General features: G+C 27.8%; 3 protein-coding genes across 5 annotated transcripts; 2 read left to right on the forward strand and 1 right to left on the reverse strand.

Annotated features, from left to right (window-relative positions):
* Positions 1-6,709: 6,709 nt before the first annotated feature.
* LOC101265498 (glycine-rich RNA-binding protein RZ1C) lies at positions 6,710-12,439 on the reverse strand. 3 transcript variants are annotated; one of them, XM_069291334.1, is made up of 5 exons: positions 12,260-12,439; positions 12,020-12,137; positions 9,256-11,167; positions 7,236-7,831; positions 6,710-7,133 (listed from the first exon to the last, which is right to left on the reverse strand). In XM_069291334.1, exons 4-5 carry the CDS (start codon positions 7,826-7,828, stop codon positions 6,890-6,892), a joined length of 837 nt encoding a protein of 278 aa, XP_069147435.1. In that variant the 5' UTR covers positions 7,829-7,831; positions 9,256-11,167; positions 12,020-12,137; positions 12,260-12,439; the 3' UTR covers positions 6,710-6,889. The 3 variants fall into 3 exon arrangements, with proteins under 3 accessions (XP_069147435.1, XP_069147436.1, XP_004250041.1); XM_069291335.1 differs by having other exon boundaries at positions 8,998-11,167; positions 12,260-12,405; XM_004249993.5 differs by lacking the exon at positions 9,256-11,167.
* A 6,784-nt stretch (positions 12,440-19,223) lies between these two features.
* Positions 19,224-19,700, forward strand: SSK2 (SKP1-like protein 11-like). Its single transcript, NM_001301431.1, has one exon. It carries the CDS (start codon positions 19,224-19,226, stop codon positions 19,698-19,700), a length of 477 nt encoding a protein of 158 aa, NP_001288360.1.
* A 2,253-nt stretch (positions 19,701-21,953) lies between these two features.
* SSK3 (SKP1-like protein 11-like) lies at positions 21,954-22,430 on the forward strand. Its single transcript, NM_001301433.1, has one exon. It carries the CDS (start codon positions 21,954-21,956, stop codon positions 22,428-22,430), a length of 477 nt encoding a protein of 158 aa, NP_001288362.1.
* Positions 22,431-26,000: the final 3,570 nt, after the last annotated feature.

Consider the following 26,000-nt stretch of genomic DNA (forward strand, 5'->3'; position numbering starts at 1 on the left):
AACTAAAATTTTACTCCTCCCCTACCTTTAATATGAAACTTTTTAGTATGATTTAAATTCAATCAATTTCAATATAAATACAAAACACAAAAAATAATTAATTATCAAATCATAAGTCGGCAGCTAATTTCCAATTTTAGACAACTTGGATGAAGTGGTACCAAGTACAAAATAACTCATAATTATAATTTGAATAGAAAATAAACAACTTTATTGTATTTTATATCATCGATCTTTTATGTTTGTCTTAATATAAAGATCTTTGCTAAAATTGGTCGTATAACTTTTTAATAAATTATTGCGTATATATTATCTTTGTTAGATTTCATCGACGCAACTATACCCTTATAATATTACTGTTATGTGTTGCTTTTTTCTTTATTTGGTTTGTTCTTTCAAAATCTCTGAATTTGACCTGCTTTAATTCATATTCTATTTTTAGTATTGTAAAAGTTTATATATTTAGGCAAAATATACACATATTAAAAGTAATAGAAGTGGACCATGTATCATATAATCAACTGACTTAACTAATCACATTATTTTCGAATTTCAACACAGTAGGATATATATATAATATATATATATATATATGAAAATCATTAAAATAATTTTAAAAAATTAATCGTTAACCTGTATTTGTTTAGGTAAAAAAAGTTAACAGTAAGAATCTAAAAATTAAATTTATAAAAGTTCTAAAATTTCCTTCTAATTATATATATATATATTTTTTAAATTGTGAATCGGTCTCTGGACCTAGCACGTCCTCTTCTAGCCTTCGATTGACAAGTAAAACACATATTCGATACGTATCATCACTTATACTTTTTGTGGTATAAAGTATTATCAATATAAATTCAAAGATATGTATTATTTGACTAAAAGTAAAGATTAAGTTTATGAATCATACACGTGATTTTGAATTGGTCCTTGTAATAACTAATCATAAAATAGTCAATTATTTGGAAACAATTTTAGACTTAAAACCCCCTAACAAAGTAGATATTTTCATTTTTATTTTATTTACAATGATCGTAACTAAAAATATAAATGGATTATCACTGATGTATTGAAAATGACTTAAATTTGTGTTTTTTTGGAAAATGTATAAATATTCTTCAATATATGTCTGAAATTTCAAAAATACATTTAATAAGATTCTATTACCCCTGAACTTATTTTATAAATAATTTTTAACTCCTTTTTGACCTATGTAACACTAGTTTGAAAAAAAATGTCAACACATGTTGGACCCACAAGATAGTGTCACGTAGGCGGAAAAGGGATAGAAAATCATTTATAAAATAAGTTTAGGATAATAGGACCTTAGTATAGTATAAGGGTGTCTCGAATGTGCATTATCCCTTCTTTTTTTATATATTGGACCCTAGTTATCCTTACATTAATTTTCGGATAAAAATTTCTATTTTTTTGACCTATTAAACACGGATTGTCCTTTACGATTAAAAATATCACTATTTTTAATAAGTTATGAAATTGCAACCCGTTGAAGGGCTTGACTCTTGTGGGATGGAATGTGCTCAGCCGCTTCCAATCCTTTCTGTGGTTCAGACAATTTCCTTAAGTCAGCAGACATCATATTGATATCTCTACTGCTCCCGCAAACGGTGATGCCTCGATTTTCATTTGTTGATCTGCTATCCAAAATAAACCTTTGTCCAACGTGCGACTTAATTTTATTAATTAAATAGGTGGTAGATTATTTACTGGTTCATACATTTATTAGGATCCAATCTATAAAATTGGATATTCTGTTTATGCGATAATTATTGATGTGATGTTTTTAATGACTAAACAAACTATTAATATATGATTTTTTTCCAAAAAAAGATATAAGACTGAAATTTTTAATTGAATGATTCTCATAATTATCCCAAAAAATCTGGGATACAGCACATAGATAAAGACATAATATTAATTTTCTGTGTATTTGGTTGGATTAATCTACACCTAATTAATTAAATTGATTAAAATATAATTATTTTTTATTCATTTAGTTTGGTCTTAATTATGATTTTAAAGATTGTTGGTCACATTCACATCGGTTGTCATGTGAATGATTCTTCAAATTAGGTTGCAATATTCATACCATAATTATATAATACCAAAATTATATTATACCTAATACAACCATAAATAAGTTATTTTTAATATATATTTATTTTGAAAATATGAATTAAATTGTTTACAAATTCTGAAAAATTATTTAGAGTTTTAAAAAAGAATCATAAAATCAAATTGATCTAAATCAACTCCAAATTTGATATTTTTGTTTATGATGAATCATGTTATGTTTAATTAATTTTTAGCTACATATTTTAAATTCCATTATGACCTACATGTAGACTATTAGTAGCAAGGAATCAAAAATATTAAATTCTATAATTTGGTAGAATCTCTAACAAATATTATTTACGTATAATTTTTTTTTTTATAGATATAGTCAATGCCTTAATAGTTACACAATAATAGTCGAAGGAAGTAAAAGATCAAACAAAAAAGATTACATGCTTAATAATCACTGAGTTTAAAATTTAATATTTATAGATGTATATTTTTTAAAATATAAATATATTATATTTAGCTCTAACAAATAGGCGTATTAAGAAAGATGTGTTAGTTAAGTCTTATCGACATAGTTAATTATTATTGTATTTAATATTTATAAAGTTTATAGATATTTATAAAAAAATGTTCATTTTTTTAAGAAATTAAAATTTAAACTATTATTTTTAATTAATTAAGATTAGAAAATATTTTTAATATAATACTAATTTAATTGAACTCATATTTAAACTTCTAACTCCATCCGACCTTTATAGCTTTCTTCATAATCTCAAAGGTTTATGTTATATTTAGATAATTTGTTTTGTAATGCACCCTCTATGTAATTGTATAAATACACTTGAAGATTATTATTTATTTGTTTATAATGATAATTATAAAATTTAAAACTATTAGGGTGTATATAAAACGGGTTCCACAATTTTGATAAAATTGTAAAAAAATATAAAAAGAAATACTCTTCTTAAAATAAGAGCATTTTTTTTCTTGACCTTCCAATATTGCTAATATTTTAATATAATTTTCCAATATTTCTTTAATTTCCAATATTTCTTAATTATCTGTCAATTCTGTATTTTGGGCTCAAGCCTGTTAGATCGTAGCTTAGCACTATATATAGACGCTATGACAAACCCTATTCAGTATTCTGTTCTTGCCTTTCCATAATAAAACTGCTCCCTCTCTTCCCGTGGACGTCACCAATTTATTGGTGAACCACGTAAATCTATTATCTTATTTTTTTCGCATTTATATTTTTTCGTATTATCTCGAATTCCGCGTAACAATATATATAATTTGCTACATTGCTGGAAAAGAGTTGTCAATTTGTCATTCAACTCCCATATACCCAATGGTCGGTCAAGTAAATTAATTATTTAAACATTTTTCCTATTTTGTAGGGGAAAAAGCAAATTTCTATTTTAAAATACAATCATTTAATTACTTAATTAATTTCTCTTGGAGAAGTTAACTACTTTTCCTAATGAAGTTGTTTAGCTTACTAATTCCTATTGTTGGGTCAAATTGATCTTATCTATGTCTACATGTGACTATAATTAGTGGGGTTTTAAGATGTTTGAAAACACGATAGGGTGTTTTTCGTAAATAAAATATTTTTTTAATTTTTTCATGTTTCATTTATTAGAGTATTTTTTTCTCTAAATAAGTCTTTAAAATTAAGAAAATTAATTTTCATAACAAAAATATGAAAAATAAGTTTCATAACCACGTTGATCTTATCCTCCACACCATTCAACAAGCATGACTTCGTCTTCATACCAATTACCAATAAATCGAATCGATAAACTTTAAAATCAAATCGAATCGATCGATACATAATCCTATTTTGGTGCGCAACCCTATTAACCGTTTATGAAAAATTATGCGTACACCACTGTTCATATCCATTCTTCCACCCACACTCTTAGCTCTCATAGTATTTGTTTAAATTATATATCGTATACAAGAAAAATAACTACGAATCATGTATATTTTCTAGACAGAAATTTTTTAGTAGAAAAAATATTTTTCTTCGTACCGAACACACCCTTAGTTTAGATAAAGTAGATTAGATTTTTTTTAGTTGTATAATTGATCCATAATTACTATAATTAATCAAGTTAATTAAGGATTAGGTTGTCATCTGATCAAACCTTGAGAAGTAGTTTTGTTATGTCTAATTAATAATAAAATTAGCAGCCACATATTTTAACAAGGAATCAAAATATTTTAATATTTTATTGAATTTGTTTCCTGGAGTAAGTACTTAGAATCTCTAAAACAAATAATAAAAATACTATAATGTATGTATTATTTTTCTTCTACATAGTCAATGCCCTAGTAGTTACGCAATTTTAGTATATAGTAGTCCAAGGAAGTAAAAGAACATACAAAAAGATGATGTTATTATAGCATCATCATTCATCATATCAAATAAAATGAAAATAACAAGTAACATGATTAATAAATAAAATTAATTATTTAGTAAATGATTTATTTTTTTTAATTTATGAACTTTTAAATTATACATCTCTTTTGAATCAAACTAAAAATTTTATACTTGAAAAAGCGTTAGACTTCACTCTAATTTTTTGTAAATTAAGTTATTGCAAAGCTTAAACGTAAGTCTAATATTGTAGCTGTAAAATTGAGTAATATATAAATAAACATTAGATTTTGAGTTTAACATAGTTCGCGTGAGTGTATTTTAAAAATCTATATTTGAATAACATTTAAAAATCTATATTTACATAATATAGTTCGAAAAAGCTAAGCACACTGCATCTTTTCTAAACCATCCTACTAAGATTTTTCGAAGTCAACATATGTATGTACTCAGCTAAAGATCATGTTCAATTCATGCCAATAAAAAAATAGAGAAGCTCGCAATCTGAAGATCATGTTCGATCCATGCTAATAAAAAATAAAGAAACTCGCGATCTATCAGCACTTGAAGGGCTACCCAATGGAGATGGAATCACCCCACCCCACTAACATATAATGGACCACTAGGAAAAATACAAGGAATATAAGGATAAATACAAATATATATATATATATACACAATGTAAACAATACATTGAGTCAAAACATGCATATTATATATATATATATATATATATATATATATATATATATATATAAAAGTTGAAAATATTGTAAAAAATAAAGTGGTTCTAGTGATATCCTTTTTGAATTTGATATATAGACACAACTTTTGCAGCAATTGTGGAAAATATTCCTAGCTTTATATTCATATATTTTCCATTTTTGAAATAGAAAATGATGTACTCCAAGAATAATAATAATAATAATAATAATAATAATAATAATAATAATAATAATATGGTTCTAGTTGTATCCTTTTTGAATTTGATATTTCAAAAGTTGCAAGACCTAATATTTCAAACTTTTATTAGGAGATAAAACAAACTTTATGTTAGGACTATATTGCTTTGCCTACTTGCATAATTATCGATGATGAAGATAGCATTTCGATTACGAAATTTACATGATCCACTAATTTTGATGTATGTTAAAAAAATCATGTTTCGATTACAAAATTTTGATGTATGTTAAAAAATCATGTTTTGATTACAAAATTTGTATAATTTTTTAACTCCGCTTCTCTCTATATAGTAATTAGAACAAGATTGAAGCAAGTCAAACACTCTGTATATAATATATAGTCTATATACACTTGTCAACTTGTTCACTCTCTGAGAGTGACTAATTCACACTTTAAAAAAATGATAGTTTACTAGGTATCCATGTGCATTATACTTTGTATTTTTTTATATTAATTTTTTTTTCTCATCTCACTCGATGTTCCGTATCTATTTAAAGTTCAATTAATTTGAGTTTACATTGAAAATATCACCAAAGAGATAACATTTTTTTTTATCAAAAACGATTTTATTCTGAAACTTGAATGCGAAACTTCTTGCCAAACATGTTAAAAAGGTTCTTTAATAAAATTGGAACTCTTTATATAAGTTGTACTAGGTCAAATTACAATTTCAATCTTGATGAACAGAGTAATGTTAAGTAATACAAGTCTTCTAATATTTATTTTTTCTTTCACGTAATCTTTTGCTGGACGTAACACCTAATTTTTATCTAATCAAATTTTATTCAATAAGAAATACAAATACTTGTTAGACAAAGCAAAATGTCTAGAAGTAACAGTTACACATTACTACTAAATACACTAATATTTACTAGTTTCTAATCAATTTACCCAAGATTAAATAAGTGATAATATATTATCTATATGTTCCTCAACACTTGGTATGCATTTGAACATTATATATCTCGTAAAATTCTACGAATGAAATCTCCAAAGGATAAAGTATATAGAGATCTTATCAACTTATTCCTATATCGTTAAGTAGTTATTGAAGTCTCAACCATCTCATAGCTATCCGTTATTTTGCATTCAACGGAAAGAGCGCTCTTTAAACCAAACATGAAAAGTAATATTCCATCAGACAAACAAGAAAAAGAGACATACTAATCAAGATAATAAAACTTATGCGAACCTTGCGCCTACTTTTGTGAGGTAGAGAGACTGTTTTCGATAGACACGGAGGAGTTATTTTTGTTTAACAGTAAAAAACAAAAATGCAGAAGGTTTTTTCTAGCAATATAATATAAAACGAAGATATAGTTTTCCCCTACCAAAGTTGATACAACTTTCAACATTTTTACATCTCAAGAGATAACTTAACCAAAGGTGCAAGATACTTAAAAGGACAGCTAAAATTCATGCATGGATAGTCTAATACATCAACGATTTAGCACTTCAATAACGGTCAAAGGCAGCGGCGGGTGGACGTCCTCCTCCCCTACGAGGTTGATCATATGGTCCTGCTCTGTCTCTGATGCTTTTCCCCTCGTAGCGTGCTGGTCCTCCACTGGAGTATCTGTCACCATATCGTGGACCTACATCCCTGTCGAAACCCCTCTCTTTGCCTGAACCGTTCTGAGCATATCGGTCAGAAACCCCATACTTGTTGTCCGCGAAACGATCACCACCAGCAGGGTGCCTAAATATCATAAGAAGTCACTTTTGGTAACATGTGGGGGCGGGGGAGGGGGGGGGGGGATTAGATCTGTAGCACCAAGCAAGAATAGAGAAAATATCACACCTGTCATTGGCAAATCGATCACGGCTTCCATATCTATCATCTTTGCTATCATAGCGCTCCTTATCAACATAATGGCCTCTGTCGTATTGATCATCTGTATACCGACGGTCACTGCCATAACGATCCTCACGTGCACTACCTCCACCAAACCTTGATCGAGGAGGGGGGGATAATGCACGTGAACCACGGCCACCACCTTCTTGTTGACAGTCTCTAGCCCAATGGCCTGGGCGGCCACACTTGAAGCAATTGTCTTGCCCTGCTGACCTATCACCACCACCGTAGCTACCACGGCCACCACCACCACCACCGTACCTACCCCTGTCACCACCACCATAACTACCCCTGTCACCACCACCATAGCTACCCCTGTCACTGTCTCTGTAGCTACCCCTGCCACCGCCTCCGTAGCCACCGCCATAGCCATGGTCAGAATCCTCACCACTCATCTTTGGTTGGGCCTTGTTCACAGAGATCACCTTATCACCAATCTCCCTGCCATGCATTTCTCTGATTGCATCTTCCATGGAGCGACGGTCTGCAAATGTTAAAAACCCAAATCCACGAGGACGCCCTGTATCCCTATCCAGCATAACCTACAGTGCTAACAGTTTAGAGACTAGGACAGGACAAACACATCAAGCTAAAGATTAACTCTCTTAGAAGCCTGTAGTAATATACAAGCACACGACATCCAATGATATCTAATAGGAACAAAATCAAATTGATAACGTGGAGAAGGACTTCAGATATAACACACACTAAAGGAGGAGTTTCATTTACCTTTCCTCTTTCACATGCAAATTCTGGAGAATTAAACAGTGAAAATTACTGACCAGAATTATTGATGATTTCTCAATTAGCAAAATGATAGCAAAACAAAATAGAGCATTCTTTGACATGATCTAAACCTTGCAAGAGCAATAGTTCAAATTGAGTAGCCAACAATTCAACTCAAAATTTAAGTCCAAAAAACGCAAAAATACACAAAGAACTCCAATAGTCATAGGAAGATTCAATCTGGAGCACCTCACAACAGTTACAAAAGTTAATTATGAAAACAAAATGAAAGGTACATTCCTTTCCTTAATGCTTCAGACCATTTCCAGGGATCTCTATTAAATCCCTCCACTTTCAACTTGATGATCTACATTTAATGCAGTGAAGTTTGAATGGAGAAAGTGGTTGGTTTTGGTCATGCATGACAAGGTATGCTAGAACTTCCAAGGCAACAAACTCTCATCATTGCTACATTTCAACACATTATCACAATATCATGATATTCTAGCTATTCACATGGAAAAATCAAATTATATGTTCTTTTTAATATTTTTAACCAAAAAAGAATGTCATGATATTGTGGTGTAGTGTTGAAATTATCACATGAAATCTTCTTCTAGATGATATATTTATCACGTATATATATAATGAACACCACACATCTTATTAATGCATCACTCTGCCCACTTAGTGGCTAGAGTGACGTCATTAGACAGCTCTTCCAGTTCATGGTTGCTTGTAAACTTGGCATTCAACTTTAAATATTTTACATTACTCAATATATACTCCAATTCCCCAGTTAATACCAACTATACAACTACGCATGCAACTGCGCAAAGCATAGGTAAGCAAATGAGAAGTAGTAAACCCGGACTGCTGTTAAGTTTCTTAATCACTTAATTAGTATGAAAAGGAGAGAAGTTAAAGCATATTTTTAAACAAGATTAGGAATATAAAGTTACTTTGGCGGAGGAAGTCTTACTTGGGCAGCAGAAATCTGCAGGTCTGCAGATTATTTCACTCAGACCACATGTATCCAGAATAATCAGTACCATTAACAGCTAAAACAACAAAACCAAACAAGAAGGCTTCCTAACCTCTTGGATAAATCTTAACTATGCCAATTGGGATGGATCCATAAACTTCTTTCATATATTTCAACCAGACTAATGAGTAACGAGCAAAAGTATCGCAGGCGTATGTCTAAGAACAGATGGCTAACCATACAAACACAGCTTACCACTCAAAGAGTTGACCATCCTGACAAAGCATATTGCAAAAGTTTCCTTGGGAAAACTTCTCATGAACATCATTTGTTTTTTTGTTCAGTAACTGTTCAAAATACTGATCTTCATTCAGCTATCCTTTCCAGCACAAGCCTCAATTAATCCTGATTAGGAGAACCCTACTAGAAACTTTTTACCTTCCCACTTACGCCATCTGCTAGCAAGGCATCAAAGCAGATAAAGCTAACTCAAAAGAACTAATCCCACTTTGAGCCTTTGAAATGCATTTCAGGGGGAACAGGGCAAAATCTTAATAAACTAATCTATAGCAATAATCCATGAAACTTAACACTCTGAAGCTGCTAACTTGGCTGAGCAACGCAACTCCTGAGTCTTCAGAGGCGTCATCTGGTGGTCCACGATATGGAAGACAATGCAGTTGCTCAAGAGAAGAACATCTCACAAGAGCAAACCGATCATTCAACAACCAAATAAAACAGAAAGAGCTAGCTACATGGAGAATGAAACAGAAGTGAATCCAGATACTGCACGCAACAGCTTCTAAAGGGCTTCAAGAAGGTCAAGAAATCAAGAATCACATTCAATCCTGACAGTGGCAAACCACCAAGTGAAACAGAATGAGCAATCAAGAGGGAATGAAACAGAAGTGCATCAAGATTCTGTGTACACCAGCTTCGAAAGGTCTTCAAATGGATAGAGAATCAAGTTCAATCTTGAAAGTGGCTCGCGTGAAGGCAGGAGATCAGCTAAGTACCACATAGCTCTCACCTCTTTCCCTGAAACTTCTGTAGAGCAAAGAACAGGTACCGCTGGATGTCGTCTAATACAGATCCGTCGACTGTCGTAGTTATAAATGGGAAAGTAGAAGTTTAACATTCCAGTAATTTTACAGGAAACACAAGAAGGTTGTTGTGTTTCTCTCATGAATTCCAGTACCCAAGCTATTATCTCATGTATGCCACTGACCATTCAAAAGAACGTCTTACTGTTACAAATACACCTCACAGATCACGAATTAGAAACAACGTAGCAAACCGTAGTTGGAAGATTGACTAAAAAAGAAAGTGCTGCTACCATGCAAAGGCACTTGGGGGCTTATATATCTGGTGGGCGCTCATCATAACAATTGACATAGAAATTCTAGTAAGAGAATGTCATTAACCTTCGATCAGACTGGTCCTGCTAGCTTTCAAGAACAACATGCCCCGTTCACAGAAACTGTCAACCAATTTAACTTGAAGAAATATGGGAACTAGACTCTGAGCTAAATTGCATATTCAAAATTCATCTCTTAGTTTAACCTCTTATTAGCAGGAATGCCACCGTTGCTTGCAACTGATACGTGTCAAGAGCTAACTTGCCTCTTATAATTTAAGCACCTTACATCAAGAGCTAACTTACCTCCTCTATGCCCCCATTTGACATGTGTCACGAAATTAAACATATTTAGAGGATAGTTACTGCCACTTGAATGCTATGCCTATATGTTTAACATTAATTGAGGAAAAAGTCTTAAAATTAATGGTGCTTCCACCAAACAGACCACCTATGATGCGCACTCAGTCTCCACATATTCCAATCATTTTCCATGAAGTCCAAAACACAAATGTCCCTTGAAATTACTACACCATACAATTAGCTAATGGCTGAACCAGAGCAGAATTGTGAATCAGCAGCACTCAACATAGAGACGCATTTCTGAGCAAATCACTGCTGCAATAGAAACCAATAGTGCTTCACGTTGTTAACATGCAGCTGATCTAAGCATTTTCGGATAGTCTAGCAAGTGAAACCTCAAAATCAAGCTGCTGAAGGAATCAAGTATTTATGTCCAGCAACTTCACATTCCAATGAACAAAAATCCTTCCTCATACAATTCCATCTAAAGCACCTCAAATCCATTAACTGGCATAACCAGATCCAGAAATATTAAAGGAAAAAATTAATTAATAAATGATTAAAATGAAATGAAAAGTTGGAAATAGACATGAGTAAACATCAACTTGAAGCAATACAATTGATTTGCAAAGTTGAAGATTAACCCAACAAACTCCCCCATAAAGCATAGCACCACAAAGCATATGAAGAGAGAAAAACACAAAACTATCTTTAGTGCTTAAGTTCATGTATACATCAAACTTCAGACAAACAAAGTTTGCAATCATTCCACAAATACCTGTTCAGGGTTCCTACAATACATACAAATTATTTTCTTTTAGACAAACTAGTAAGATTTTATTATCTTAACATTGTTCGTTCCAAGCTTTACGAAAAAGGAGTTCTTTTCCGGAAAAATTATGTTTGAAGTTCATTTTCAGGAAAAATAACCCCTGCATACTAGACCAAAAGGTCATAATCTTCATAGAAAAACCCAAAGGTAGTTTATTTTCCCAAACTTGCTCAAAATGCATAAAAAAGTACAACAACAACATTACCACATAACCTACGAAATCACACAAGGTCGGGCCTGAAGAGGGACGTGCATACACAAACTTACACCAACTTATAAAGGTAGAAAGGCAGTTTCCGATATACATGATTTTTTTAACAAAAAATGCAGGAAAAAGAACCTAAAAAACTACAATAAATTTGAAAAAAAATGTGTATACATAAAAAAAAATCTACAAAAACATCATCAAAAGATCTAAATCAGCATAAGAACACACAGTACACATACATAGACAAATAAATCCTTTAAAAATTGCATTTTTTTCGCATAAATTACAATGAAAACTGAATCTTATGAAAACTACGAACCTGACAATCGATAATTTTGCCGTAACGGCCAAAAGCTCCTTCGAGTTGACGGTCTGTAACATCCCAAGCTAAACCTCCAACAAATATACGATAATCATGGTCTTTTCCTGACATTTTTCTGAAATTGAACAAAAGATACCATTTTTAACAGAAAAATTAAAACCCTAGAAATCAATTGAGCTGAAATTGAACAAAAATCTAACTCCAATTACGCACGAAGATATATATATATATATATACCTGGGTTCTCTATTGCAAATGAACTGCTTCAATTTTTTTCGCTGTGTGGGGTTCTTCACAAAACCCTATTCTTACTTTGGTGTTTCCTTTTTAACCTTTTCGAGTTTTCGATATGAATGTCGAATATCGAGTATCAAATATTATTTGAAAAATAAAAATGTCTGTATATACTATGGTCTCAAATTTTTATTATGTGGTAGGCATACTTAGTGTTTGTTTTCCTATAGTTAAGATAAGACATGATATATTATTACGAATTTAATATATGTTATTTTTTTGATATAATTTATATAAAATATTTTGAATTTTATGTTTTAAACAAATTTACATTTGATAAATAAAATAATAAATTTTATTTTTTATGAGTTTTTAAATATTTAGAATTGTCTATTATTGTGACTAATGCATTTTTTTTCTGTAGTTTTCAATGTATTGCAAAAAGAAGGACATTTTATGCGCAAATTCCTGGTCAAATTTAAATTAATTGATTCACGAAAAATGAAATGTGTCGTATAAATTGAGACATAGAGAGTACTTATTACATTGTTTATTTTAATTTATGTGACACAAATAAAATTTTGTAAGTTATCTAAATATTTATATAATTTATAAAAATATTTTAAATTATTAATTATTGTGATTTTATAACACTCTTTACATAATTTTCAAGAAATAATGTTTTATCTTTTTAGTTTATGTGGCATTAATACAATTTCAAAAGTCAATTATATTAATTTCAAAAGTCAATTACATTTCTATTGTTTGTGATTTATAGTATATGTTTCTTATGTAATTTTTAAATAATACAGGTTATTTTTTTCAAACCTAATTAATCCCCTTTTTCTATTCCAACTGAATTATTCTACTTATAAAAAATTAGTGGTTTTTCTGAAAACTACGTCCACTAATAAATAAGAAGATAACAATAGATTAAATAATAATAATAGTCATTTTAACCATAGGACATCAACTTTATAATATGATACTAATAATTAGTTTAGTAACATTTTGTTGAATTAATTCACTTAACATTTATAGGCACAAATACAAACAGAACCACCTCCCATACAAGATCTAGGATAAATATATTGTTTAACTTCATCAAATATTTATCATAATCTATATTAAATTATGAATTTGTGAATATTAGTCTGGTCAAATTATTGGTTAATAGAATTGAGTTAATGTTTAAATTAAAATTATATGACTTAGATCTGTCTTATTATATTCGAATTAGTATGTTAAGTTGACAAGAGAGGTTCAATCAATTTTCTTCAAGTTTACGATCCACTAGAATTACTTGGAAACCAAAATACCTCCAAGTCACGATATATACCTATATAAAGGGGTTTTATATATTTACGATCGTGATCAAAATTCAACTTTATTCATGACGAAATTCCAATAAATATTTTGTTAATTCAAGAATCGAACATTTTTTGTGACCCGTTTTTCTTTTTTCTTTTTTTAAACTCGTTTTGTATAAGGTGAAAGATTGACATGAACATACATCTGTTATTTAGAATTGGCATATTTTAAACTCAATATTTTAATTAGCAATTTTAACTTAAAATAATGGCATTCGTTAACATCTATTTGACATTATTAAATATAGTAACATATCATCAGTAAAGTAATATTAAAAATATACAAATCGTTTGTTCAAAGTAGAAGTGTACACCCTCAAATTAAATTATGCTATTACACCATTATGATTAAGTATATTTTTGGAGTGGTTATATTGTATCAACAATTTGCTTTTTTCGATGTGTATCTAATACATATGTAGTATAACTTACATGTATCTCGTATATGTATCTAATGTATATATAGTATAATTCACATGTATCTCAGATAGATAAATAAATCTTGCTCGGCTCCTTATATATATATATATATATATATATATATATTGATGTATTTGTCTACTGAATATGTTATGAAGTTTAATTAAAGAGATAAAATGTAATTATTTCAAATTATAGGAAGAATTATTAAATATGATAAAAATATCTGTACGATTAGATAATTCCTCATAATTTCTAAGTGAAAGAATGACTAGCCAATTATTAACTCAAAAACATATTTTGATTCGTAAATCCTTCCTCATAATTTCTAAGTGAAAGAATGACTAGCCAATTATTAACTCAAAAACATATTTTGATTCGTAAATCCGTTTATTTAACATCCCTAACTTTTTTTAAAACAAAAATAAAATGAAAAGAGCATGCTCCACATTCACTAAATAAAAGGAGGATAATACCAAGAGCATTTGCATGCAATTAAATTAGTAATGTATTCATTTTGACATTTTGATGAAAGAAACTATTGTAACATTTATGTTGTTTCATATGTGTTTTGAACATTTGGATTCTTAATTTCTCAAAAGCCTTCTACAATAGTAGCCACAAAGACAAATACGATCAGGTTTATCTGGACTCAGTATACAACCTGCGTTAATTAATCTATCTTTATATTTATCCTTGCAACTAGGCATACAATCTTCATCCACCTTGCATTTTATGTTGAAGATTGGAGAAGCACATTGCAAATCTTTAACTTGATGGTCTTGAGCAATCGTCCCGTCAAGGACTATAACAAAAAAAAAATATTATCGAATCAATTAAAGAAAATCCAATTTTGATAAACGTTCGACTCAAAAAATAGCTAAAATATAAATGATAAAATATTTTTAAAAAATAAAAATAAAAATGAGAGAGTTAATGAACAAACCTAACAAAAACATGATGATAAGAAGAAGAGAGTAGTAGACTGAAACTTTTGCCATATTTTATGCTTTGATTAATTGTGCTTTTGCTTTTGGAGAGGATATTATGAATTATTTGGCCATGGTTCTAATATATATACTATTTATATAGTGTTAAACTAATCAAATTGTTACACCCTCCTCCGTCCACTATTATTTGTCTATTTTTAGAGTCAAACTATAAGAACTTTGACCAACAGTTTAATTAAGATGTATTTTTTCATGATGTTGATATAAAGAATATTGCAATTTATAGTACTTTTATATAGTTTTTGAATATTTAAATTTTTTGTTTAAAATATCAAATTAATGTAATCTAATTTAACTTTGAAAATTAGTCAAATTTACTTTGAAAAAGAGCAACAGACAAATAAAAATGGACGGGATGAGTATAATTCGGTCAAAGTCACATTGTTTTACTAGATATCAAACTTTAATTGTGCAAGAAAATATTGAAGTTTTTCTATAATTGTATGAGAAAATATTGAAGTTTTTCTAATTTTGCAAGAAAATATTGAAATTTTTCTTTAATTGTGCAAGAAAATATTGAAGTTTTTCTTTAATTGTGAAAGAAAATATTGAAGTTCTTCCGCGGATTGACCCAATTTTTGGTGGTGTTTAATATTTTTCCTTAAATATCATAAGCTTTGATTTTTGTATCTATTGCTTATTTAATAAATATTTGTGAACTAAAAATATTTTTAGAGCATTTTGGTGTCATAGACGACTTGAGAAGTGTGAAACTTGTGAAAACAATAGAGACAAGAAAACATTTTAAAAGTGATCTATAACTCTAATTTGCTTGCACAATTATTTAGATCGTCATAAGTTTAGAAAACTTTATAAATTTTATCGTTTAATTATGCCTCATAAATTAATATAATTTATGAGTTTTGAAATACAATATAACATGTGATATATCTATGAATGACTCATAAAAATGGTTTGATTTTCAATGTTAGGGATATTTTTACCTCTTATTTTACTTTTGTATTGGTCAAAGCTTCACTTTTTGCTGCAAACTCATCATATTAAATCATTTTGAATATGTTAATTAAAATGCTATTGTCTAATAAAAAATAAAATTGAGAGGCTTAAATTAATTAAACAAAATAGTATAGTAGTAAAAGGTAAGTAAGTGCAAATATAATTATTTACATTAACAACAAATAAATTTAAAGATTATTTTTCTTTAATTTCCATTAAATTTAGTTGTTAATGTACAATGTATTTTATAATTTCTTACTATAAATAGAGATTTCTACTGAATTTCCATAAATTCGAACCAAAATATTCATATATCAAAAATTTACACCCAATACACTACATCCATCAATTAATAAGAAGATAACAATAGTATGATGTATAACTTGTTGTAAAATTAAATAATAATAAACTTTGATCATAAAACATTAACCTTATAATTTATTAAATCAAATAAATGATGAGTTTTATAATATTTTGAATAATTCATCCACTTAAAATAAGCCTTTTTAACAATTATAGGCACAAATACAAACTGAACCACCCCCCATACAAGATTTGGGAAATACTGGACCAGGAAATCTCTCATCACAAATTGGCACACAATCCTTGGTGTCTTTGCATTGTATGTCATAAACTGGTGTATCACATTCCTTAGCAATAGTAGGGTTGAGAACTAAAAAAAAAAAAACAAAAAAAAAACGTCAGAATACATAAATATATCATTTAACATTGTCTGAGATTTATGACTTTCAGTATTAAACGTGCACAAAATAATGTAGACACAAGCATTCTATCTATGAAGAAATTGTGATTGTATTACACAAGTAGTATTACAAATAAAATAGTTTTTTACTTTTTTTCCAATTTTTTGTTACGAAAAGTTGTTTTGAATATAGAATTGTTATAAGTTTTTAGAATTTTTAAAAGGTTGAAAAACCCCAAAAGAGTTTGTTTTCACGATCGAAATCACTCGCTAAAATCCAATCTACTCTGATTTTCGAATATCATTTTCCACTTAGGTTGAAAACAAATATCAGGATATATTTTCTTCGGATTTTATGATTTTTATATTCAAACGCTCATTAAATTGTGATTATATTTAAATATAAGTAGTATTTATACAGATAAAATTTATCTAATAAGATATTCTGAAAATCATGTTAATGATAAAATAGATAAAATATAAACAGAAAGTAATTTAAATTTAAATATAAAACTTGTAAAAAAAGGAGTTTTGATGTACAAACCAGAGAAATATGTGATGACAAGAAGGAGATAGTAGTAAACTAAAACTTTTGCCATTTCTACTTGATAATTATTATATTATAAAGAGAATGTTGAATGAATTGTATAGCCATGGTTGCAATCTATATATAGGAGTAAAAATAATTATTATGATAATCCAGTCAATATTACATTATTTTATGAATTTAAGAAAACAATCTTCTATTAAATAAGAAAATAACTAGTTAGTTTCTAATATATTTGATGTTAATTACCTATGACCATTGACCAATAGAGATTAAATTTTTTTTATTGGATATCATTTAAACTAGATATCAAACTTTAATTGTGCAAGAAAATATTGAAGTTTTTCCATGGGTTGACCCAATTTTTTTTAATTTTTTTTTTGGGGGGGGGGGGGGTCTTTACTATTTTTCCTTTTTTAGTTTTTGTATTTTATATTTATTCAATAAAAATTGTAAATTAAAGTTTTCTTATTTATGACCCCAATTATATTTGCTTGATATAAGTTTAGAGTACTTTAGTCTTAACCGATATAAGTTCTGTAAATTTATATGCAACATGAGTTGTGAGGTATTTTTTAACATAATTCACTGGACAAAAATTTAGAGCATTTTATAAATTTATTAATAATTAAATAATGTCTATTAGGACATAATTTGTGAAATTTTAATTGAACTTTTGCCTCTTGTGGCATAAGTTTCATAGGAATTGAATTATTTCATAACTTGTTGTGCCTTATAGAATGTAACATATGGTATCTTGTGATTTATGACACAAATATATATATATATATATATATATATATATATATATATATATATATATATATATATTGTTTCATTTTTGTTGTTAGATGTATTTTTGTCATTTATTGTATTTTATGTGTTTATCGAAATATTTTTTTTAGGTGAGGATTTATTGAAAACATGATCTCTATCCCATAAAAATAAAAACAAAATCGGACCGATCTAAAATTCATTCTAGACATATTAATCTTTGGTTTTTATATTAGTATAATGGGTTAGCAAATGAAATTATAATAATTTATATAAATATATAAATTTCTTAGTGTTAGCCATCGATGTGGTACAAAAAGTACCAAAAGAATTACACTAATTTTGGGGATTTTCTTCCATTTAGGTGCGTCCAATCAGAGTGTAATCCCGTATAGATTTGGTGCGTTCATATACGTTTATTTCAGATCCATAGAGTCAAAATTAAATATAATTTACTCAATATATTGTATTTAAGTGAATGCACATGTATATGGTTGTCTCACTCTCCTCTCTCCTATCTCACTCGTCATTCCTCTCTCACACTGCCTCTCTTCATGTCTGGTATCTCTATTCAGTGTTGTTTTATACATTAGGAGATGATTCACATGTATCTACGGACCTCGTTCGCCTCCGACCACTATAACAAAAATAACTTTAAATGACAATAAATAGACTCGTTAACAGAGTGCTAAAACAATTTACTGACATTAGTTAATTTTCATTTGATCTCGTGTCGCTATAAACTTTAGAGAAATTTACAACGAGTACTAATTGTCTCTAAAAGTCATTTTGACGTAGTGTCCCTACTATCTCACTCGTCCTTCTCCCTATATTCGATAGCAAAAATATATGTATATAAATATTTCTAACTTAACATATTTTATATAATTATTAAGTTATGATAATATGTAATTATTTCTAATTACAAGAAAAATTAATAAATATATAATTAGGTAGTTTTTCCTAAACCAAATTGAATAACTACACGTAAAATTTTACTCTACCGCCTAAGTTTAACAAGTACCAATTCTATAAAGATTCTTTTTTTTTTTTTTAATAAACCAATTAAAAAAAGGGAAGTGGTAAACCAAAAAATTTATAATCACCCTATAAATACACTACTTTTGCTAACACATTCTATTATTTTCTTGACAATTTAGTTAAATTTTTATTCTGCAAAATATCAATGGCTTCAAAAAAATTGATCTTGAAATCATCAGATGGTGATGAATTTGAGATTGAAGAATCGATTGCGGTTCAATCTGGAACGATAAAAAATATGGTTGAGGACGATTATACCCTCATCCCATTGCCTAATGTGAATACTCAAAAACTAATTCTAATTATCGAGTACATGAAAAAGCATGGAGAGAAGACGGATTCAAACGAAGAAGAAATTAAGGAATTTGATAAGGAATTTTTGAAGGATAAGAGATACAATGACATGTTTGATCTTATCGTTGCGGCAAATTATCTTCACATTATCGATTTGATGAATTTGATATGCCAAACGATAGCCGATCGAATTAAGCACAAGTCTGTAATTGCTATTCGTCAGATATTTGGTATTACCAATGATTTTACTTCAGAGGAAGAAGAAAATATTCGTGAAGAAAATAAGTGGGCACATGAAGGAGAAGAAATTGATGAATCTCTTGATTAGATTTGTTTATGATTTTTAGGTTTGATTTAATTTAGTGGGTTTAACTATTGTTTATTTTTTTTGGGTCTAGGGTTTTCAGCTTTAAGCTATTGTTAGATTTTTATTAATTATTTTGTGTTTTAATATCTATACATAATTTCTGATTTCGAAAATTAAAAAAATATATATATAATACTGTCCCATTAACAATTTAAAAAAATTATCTCAGCCTTTCTCATGCTTCGTTAATTAATGACTTTATTATTTTATGGATATTGATTAATCACTTCCTTGTTTTATACGTGCATAAATAAATATGTGAGTTGGAAAGCAATTAAGAACGTAAATTACAATTCAAGTATATAAGTATAAGAATTCAATTTAAGATTTAAAATTTAAACTCAAGAATTTACGATTTTAACTCAAGAATATACGCTTAAAAATTTAATGTAGGGGTGTGTATTATTCGGATTAAATCAAATCAAATTTTAAATTAATTCTGATTTAAAAAAAATCGAATTGTATTTATGTGTGTGAAAAATGTGTGGGTTTGAAATTAAGTTGGATTTAATTGTTTTTATCCCTTTAATGATTAGACATCTATCACTAATATACTTATAAGAATTGCGTTTTAAGTTTTATTTATGATTTATATTAAAAAATATTTAAGAGATTCATCACTATATTTTGTTAATTACGATTCTCAGTTAAATGTTAGAGGGAGGAGAGAAAAGACAGAAAGTGAAGAGATGTGAATTAATGTGTGTATATATCTGTCAAATAATTATATATATGTAACTAATATATACACATTCATTGCTCTTAATAATGACAATAATAAGCGGATTAAATTTCATTTTCTAACATTATGATATTGTTGTTTTTAGCGATTACACATCTTTTTTTTCTTGAAAGTTTATTAGGTTAGTAAGTGCATAGCTAATTAGTAGCCTCATGTCAAAGATTTTTTTGTTTTGAAATGCAAAGTTATTTATGAAAAAACTTTATTTTTTATGGTCTTCGATTCTCTCCGTATACTTATATAGCCACTCAAAAATAATTTAATTATACTTCATAGCTATAGTTTGCTAGTTATGATTCATAGCTACATGTTAGAGAGATGAGCGAGACGAGTGAGTGAGGGCAGAGAGTGGAGAGACACGAATTGTATGTGTATATCTTTCAATAATTATATACATGTAATTGATATACATATGTACTTTATATCTGAAGAGCGAGTTTGGGCAAGGGAGGAAAGAGGCTAGCAGAGTGAGAGACAAAGGAAAGAGGCGAGCGCGAGAGGACAGAGATTTATTCGAGATCTTTTTTATATAATAAAAAAATTATTGCATTATGTTTCATATTATTTATATATTATATTGTATAAATTACTTTAGTATTATTTTACAGAAATATTTTTGTAGGATTAAGCAAGAAGTAAGAATTAAAGATTTAGACCTCCCAAAGATATAACAAATATTTTTTTTTCTTTTCTTAATTTACGTATTATTTTATTTTATTTATATTTTTAAATACTTTGGAGTATTATAACCAAAAGAAGGATAATAGCTAAGATTGAACCCAAAAAATAGGAAACAAATAACAAATAATTATTCTTTTCAATATTTTCAACAATATTAATCTATGTAAATAATACTGATTGAAAATTTGAATACATACATTTTAAATAATCAAATTAAAAATATAATTAAAGTTTACTTATTAGATGTTTAAAATAGTTTCTCTATATAAAATAATTTTAATATTAAAAACACATTAATACTTGCCCTTTTCATAATTTGACTCTCAATTTTTTTAAAAAAAAATTAGTCAAACACAAATTACCTATCAAAAATACTTTTCAAATGAATTTATCAAACACATTATTTTTTTTCAAATCACTTTTATGAAAAGCTATTTTGTAAAAACACTCCTAAAAATAAACAATAATTGCAATAAAATATAAAGATTATTTTACGTTACTTAGTAAATAGAAGTTCAAATATATTTTATTGTTATACTTGAATATGCAAAACCAATAAATTCGGTTCCCTAAACCAAATTGAATTATTGAATAAATTTTACTCTACCGCCTAAACTTTATTAATTAATTAATACAAATTCTATAAGGATTCCTTTTGTTTTTTTATAAACCAATTAAAAAAAGGTAAGTAGTAAACCAAAATAATTAAAAAATCACCCCTATAAATACACCAATACACACAGCCTTTTCTCTACACAATTTAATTAAATTTTTTATTCTCCAAAAGTTCAATGGCTTCAAAAAAATTGACCTTGAAATCATCGGATGGTGATGAATTTGAGATTGAAGAATCGATTGCGGTTCAATCTGGAACGATAAAATATATTATCGAGGACGGTTATACCCTCGTCCCATTGCCTAACGTGAATACTCAAAACCTAATTTTAATTATCGAGTACATGAAGAAGCATGGAGAGAAGACGGATTCAAACGAAGAAGAAATTAAGGAATTTGATAAGCAACTTTTGAAGGGTAAGAGCTATCAAAACATGTTTGAACTTGTAACTGCGGTAAAATATCTTGATATTAGCGATTTGAATGATTTGTTGTGCCAGACGATAGCCGATAGAATTAAGAACAAGTCTTTAAATGCTATGCGTCAGATATTGGGTGTGGTGAGTGATTATACGCCGGAGGAAGAAAAAATGCATCGTCAAGAATATAATTGGGCTTATGAAGGAGAAGACATTGATGAATCTCTTGATTAGATTTTTTTAGGTTTTATTTAATTAATTAATTTTTTTTTTGATCTTAGGGTTTTGAGTTTTATTGTTGAGTCTAGAGCTAATGTTGATTTTTATGTAATTATTTTGTCTTTAAAATTTTTGTTTTTTAATTTATATACGTAATTTGAAAAAAAAAAAAAAGAGGAGGTTATATACATTAATTGTTCCATTAACAATTTTTTTAAAAAAATATCTCAAAAGATATAGAATAAAATGTTTAGGTTTGAAATTAAGTTTTAGTTATTGTCTTTCATTATGATTAAGTTTATATTTTATTTTGGACACCTATAACTGGTATAATTATAAGTTATAAGAATTATGTTTCAAGTTTTACTTGTGATTTTTATATAAAAGACATATTTTTTCTTTTAATTAATTAATTACTTTTTTTTATCTTAGGGTTTTGAGTTTTATTGTTGAGTCTAGAGCTAATGTTGATTTTTATGTAATTATTTTGTCTTTAAATTTTTTTCTTTTAATTTATATACGTAATTTTCTGATTTTGAAAAAAAAAAAGAGAGGATGTTATATACATTAATTGTTCCATATATATATATATATATATATATATTAGTTATTGTCTTTCATTATAATCAAAGCATTCTTGTCAATTCAATAATAATGATTCGGCGAAATCCTTTAAATAAACTTGTCAATAAATTTTATTAATTAAACACTCGAATTATTGTTTATTCTAATTAAGCACCTCTCTCTCTATGTATATATAAATAAGTATTCGATCAAACATGGTTGTATTGGATCATAATTCCTTTACTAGTGATGGAAAAAAAAGAATACAATTGCATTGGATCATACAAATATATCAGTTATTTGTTAAATATATATATAAAATAAACACTTATAGTTAGAGACGGAGTCAAAATTTTCAGAATAAGAGGGTTCATAATATGTAGAAATCGATAGCTGAAAGAGGTTCGACATCTATTATATATACTTATAAACTTATTTAATCTTATATGAATAATATAATTTTTCGTCGAAGGAGAACCCCCTTCATGGAATGTAGCTCCGCCCCTGCTTATAGTCCATATTAATTATAAAATATAAATAATTTAATAACATATATACCTCTTTATTATTTTAACCGATTCCCCATTATATTTTTGGCTATACGAACCCTTACTCAATTATAGTAGCCACAAAGACAAATACGATATAATTTTTTATTATTTTATATTGTTTAAATTGATTCCCATTATATTATTTTGGCTACATAAACCCTTATTATTGGTCACATTCAACAATAGTAACCGCAGAGACAGATACGATCAGATTTATCTGGACTTAATATACAACCCGCGCTCATGAATCTATCTTTATATTTATCCTTACAACTAGGCATACAATCTTCATCCACCTTGCATGTTATATCGTAAATTGGAGTAGCACATTGCAAATCTTTAATTTGATGCTCTTGAGCAATTGTCATGTTAAGAACTATATGACCAAAAAAAAAAATCAATTAAAGAATTCAACTCAAGAAAATAATATGTGTAATAAAAACAACATAAATAAATCTCCAAAAGATAGTACTAACTTTTCAATTAATGTAATATTAATAATTAAATAGATAAAATGTAAAACCAAAAATATATTTTTTCTTTTAAAAAATTGAGTGTAAATGCACAAACCTGACAAAAATGTGATAATAAGAAGAAAACAGTAGTAAATTGAAACTTTTGCCATTTTTTATATTTTGATTATATATTGAGTCTGTGTTTTTGAGAAAATGTTATGAATTATCTAGCCATGGTTATAATATTTATATAAAAAAAAAATTGGGTAGTTTTATGATTTAATTAGGATTAAGATAGAGTTATTACATTTAGTCCATTTTATTATTCCTATAAAATGTTCAGGAAAGTAACATTAAATATTTTTTGTCAAAATATGTTTTAGGTGAGGTTTATATTTTAATTATGTAGATTTTATTACTTTTTTTATTTTATCTTATTTAAAACGTTACTCAAACTGTTGTGTAAATCTAAAGTTTGACTCAAAGAAAATACTTATTTTTAAATTATTTTGATTTGATTATAACCAAATATTATATGATGAAAAGAAAAGTGAAGTTTTACTTATATTTCACAAAATTCTTATATTAACAATTAACATATATATTTTTGCCTATGAAATCATAACTCAAATGTATCTAAGAACAAAATTATGTTAAAAAGATAATATTATATTGTAAATTGATTTCTAATGTCTTTCTCATGGATCAATATAACAATAATAACATATTCAGTATAATTTTATAATTACAATTTACAAATGAGGTCGGAAGAGGATGTCTCATCACCAGTATCTTTGTAAAATATAGAGATTATATCTAATAGATGTCGAATTAAGAAAATTAAAAATTACTTATCAATAAAAAAGTCATGTACTAAAATGGTTTTTTGGAAGCATTCTTGATTGAAGAAAAAGATAATACTTCTTCGTTTTCAATTTGTTTGTTATTTTTTTCTTTTTAATCTATTTAAAAAAGAATTAGCAATTTTTTAATTTTAATTTTCCACATTATATGTTTGTAACAACAAGATTAACATACATTTTGGTAAATTCTAATATAACAACAACATACCAGTAAAATTTTACAAGTTAGGTGTGAGGAGGATAAAATGTATGCAAACCTTATCACTATCCGTAGAAGTAGCGAGACTGTTTTCTAAAAATCCGCAAAACCAAATCCAGGTTTTGATATATATATATATATATATATATATATGTTGATTGGCAAAGAGGGGTGCAATCTTCATTAACAGCACATGTTACATTGTCAAAATCCTTACTACATTCCTTACGTTGAGCCTTTGTTGGGCCAATAACTACAAAAATTAGAAAAAATATATATAAATATTAAAAAATAAGAAATCAAATTTAAGAAAATAAAAATAAATTTGTAATTTTTTTTAAAAAAATACGCGGATAAGTAAACATATACTAGTAGTTAACTAGCAAACACTAGCTATAGTTTATATAAATTATCATTCACAGCTTAATTTTAGTTATAATTATGTCGCCTCTCTCCTCTTTTATACATATAGATACAAATTATACAGATATATACACAATTATATGACAGATATACGAATAAAATTAGCCTCTATCGTTTCCCTCTCTCCTCCTCTTTTATTCTTGTTCGCTATATATATAAATATATATGTATATCAGTTGCATATATACAATTATTCGACAGATATACATATTAAATTCACCTCTAGCTCTCTCCACTCTCTGCCCTCTCTCAATCTCGCTGACCTCCCTCTAACATGTAGCTAAGAAACGTAATTACCAAATTATAACTAGAAATAAAAAAATAATGAGAAATAAAATAGGAAAGTTTTAAGAATGATAATTAGGATGAGACATGAATAAAAGACTTAATTTTTTGCCATTTTTATATACTTTGAATAATTATGCTTGTATTTTTGAGAGAATATTGTGAATTGTTCTGCCATGATATGCAATATATAAAGGAGAAAAAAAATGTCATATAATCCAAGTGAATTAAATGAGTCAAAAGAT

Source organism: Solanum lycopersicum, chromosome 11, assembly GCF_036512215.1.
Source record: "Solanum lycopersicum chromosome 11, SLM_r2.1".
Classification (NCBI taxonomy): Eukaryota; Viridiplantae; Streptophyta; class Magnoliopsida; order Solanales; family Solanaceae; genus Solanum; species Solanum lycopersicum.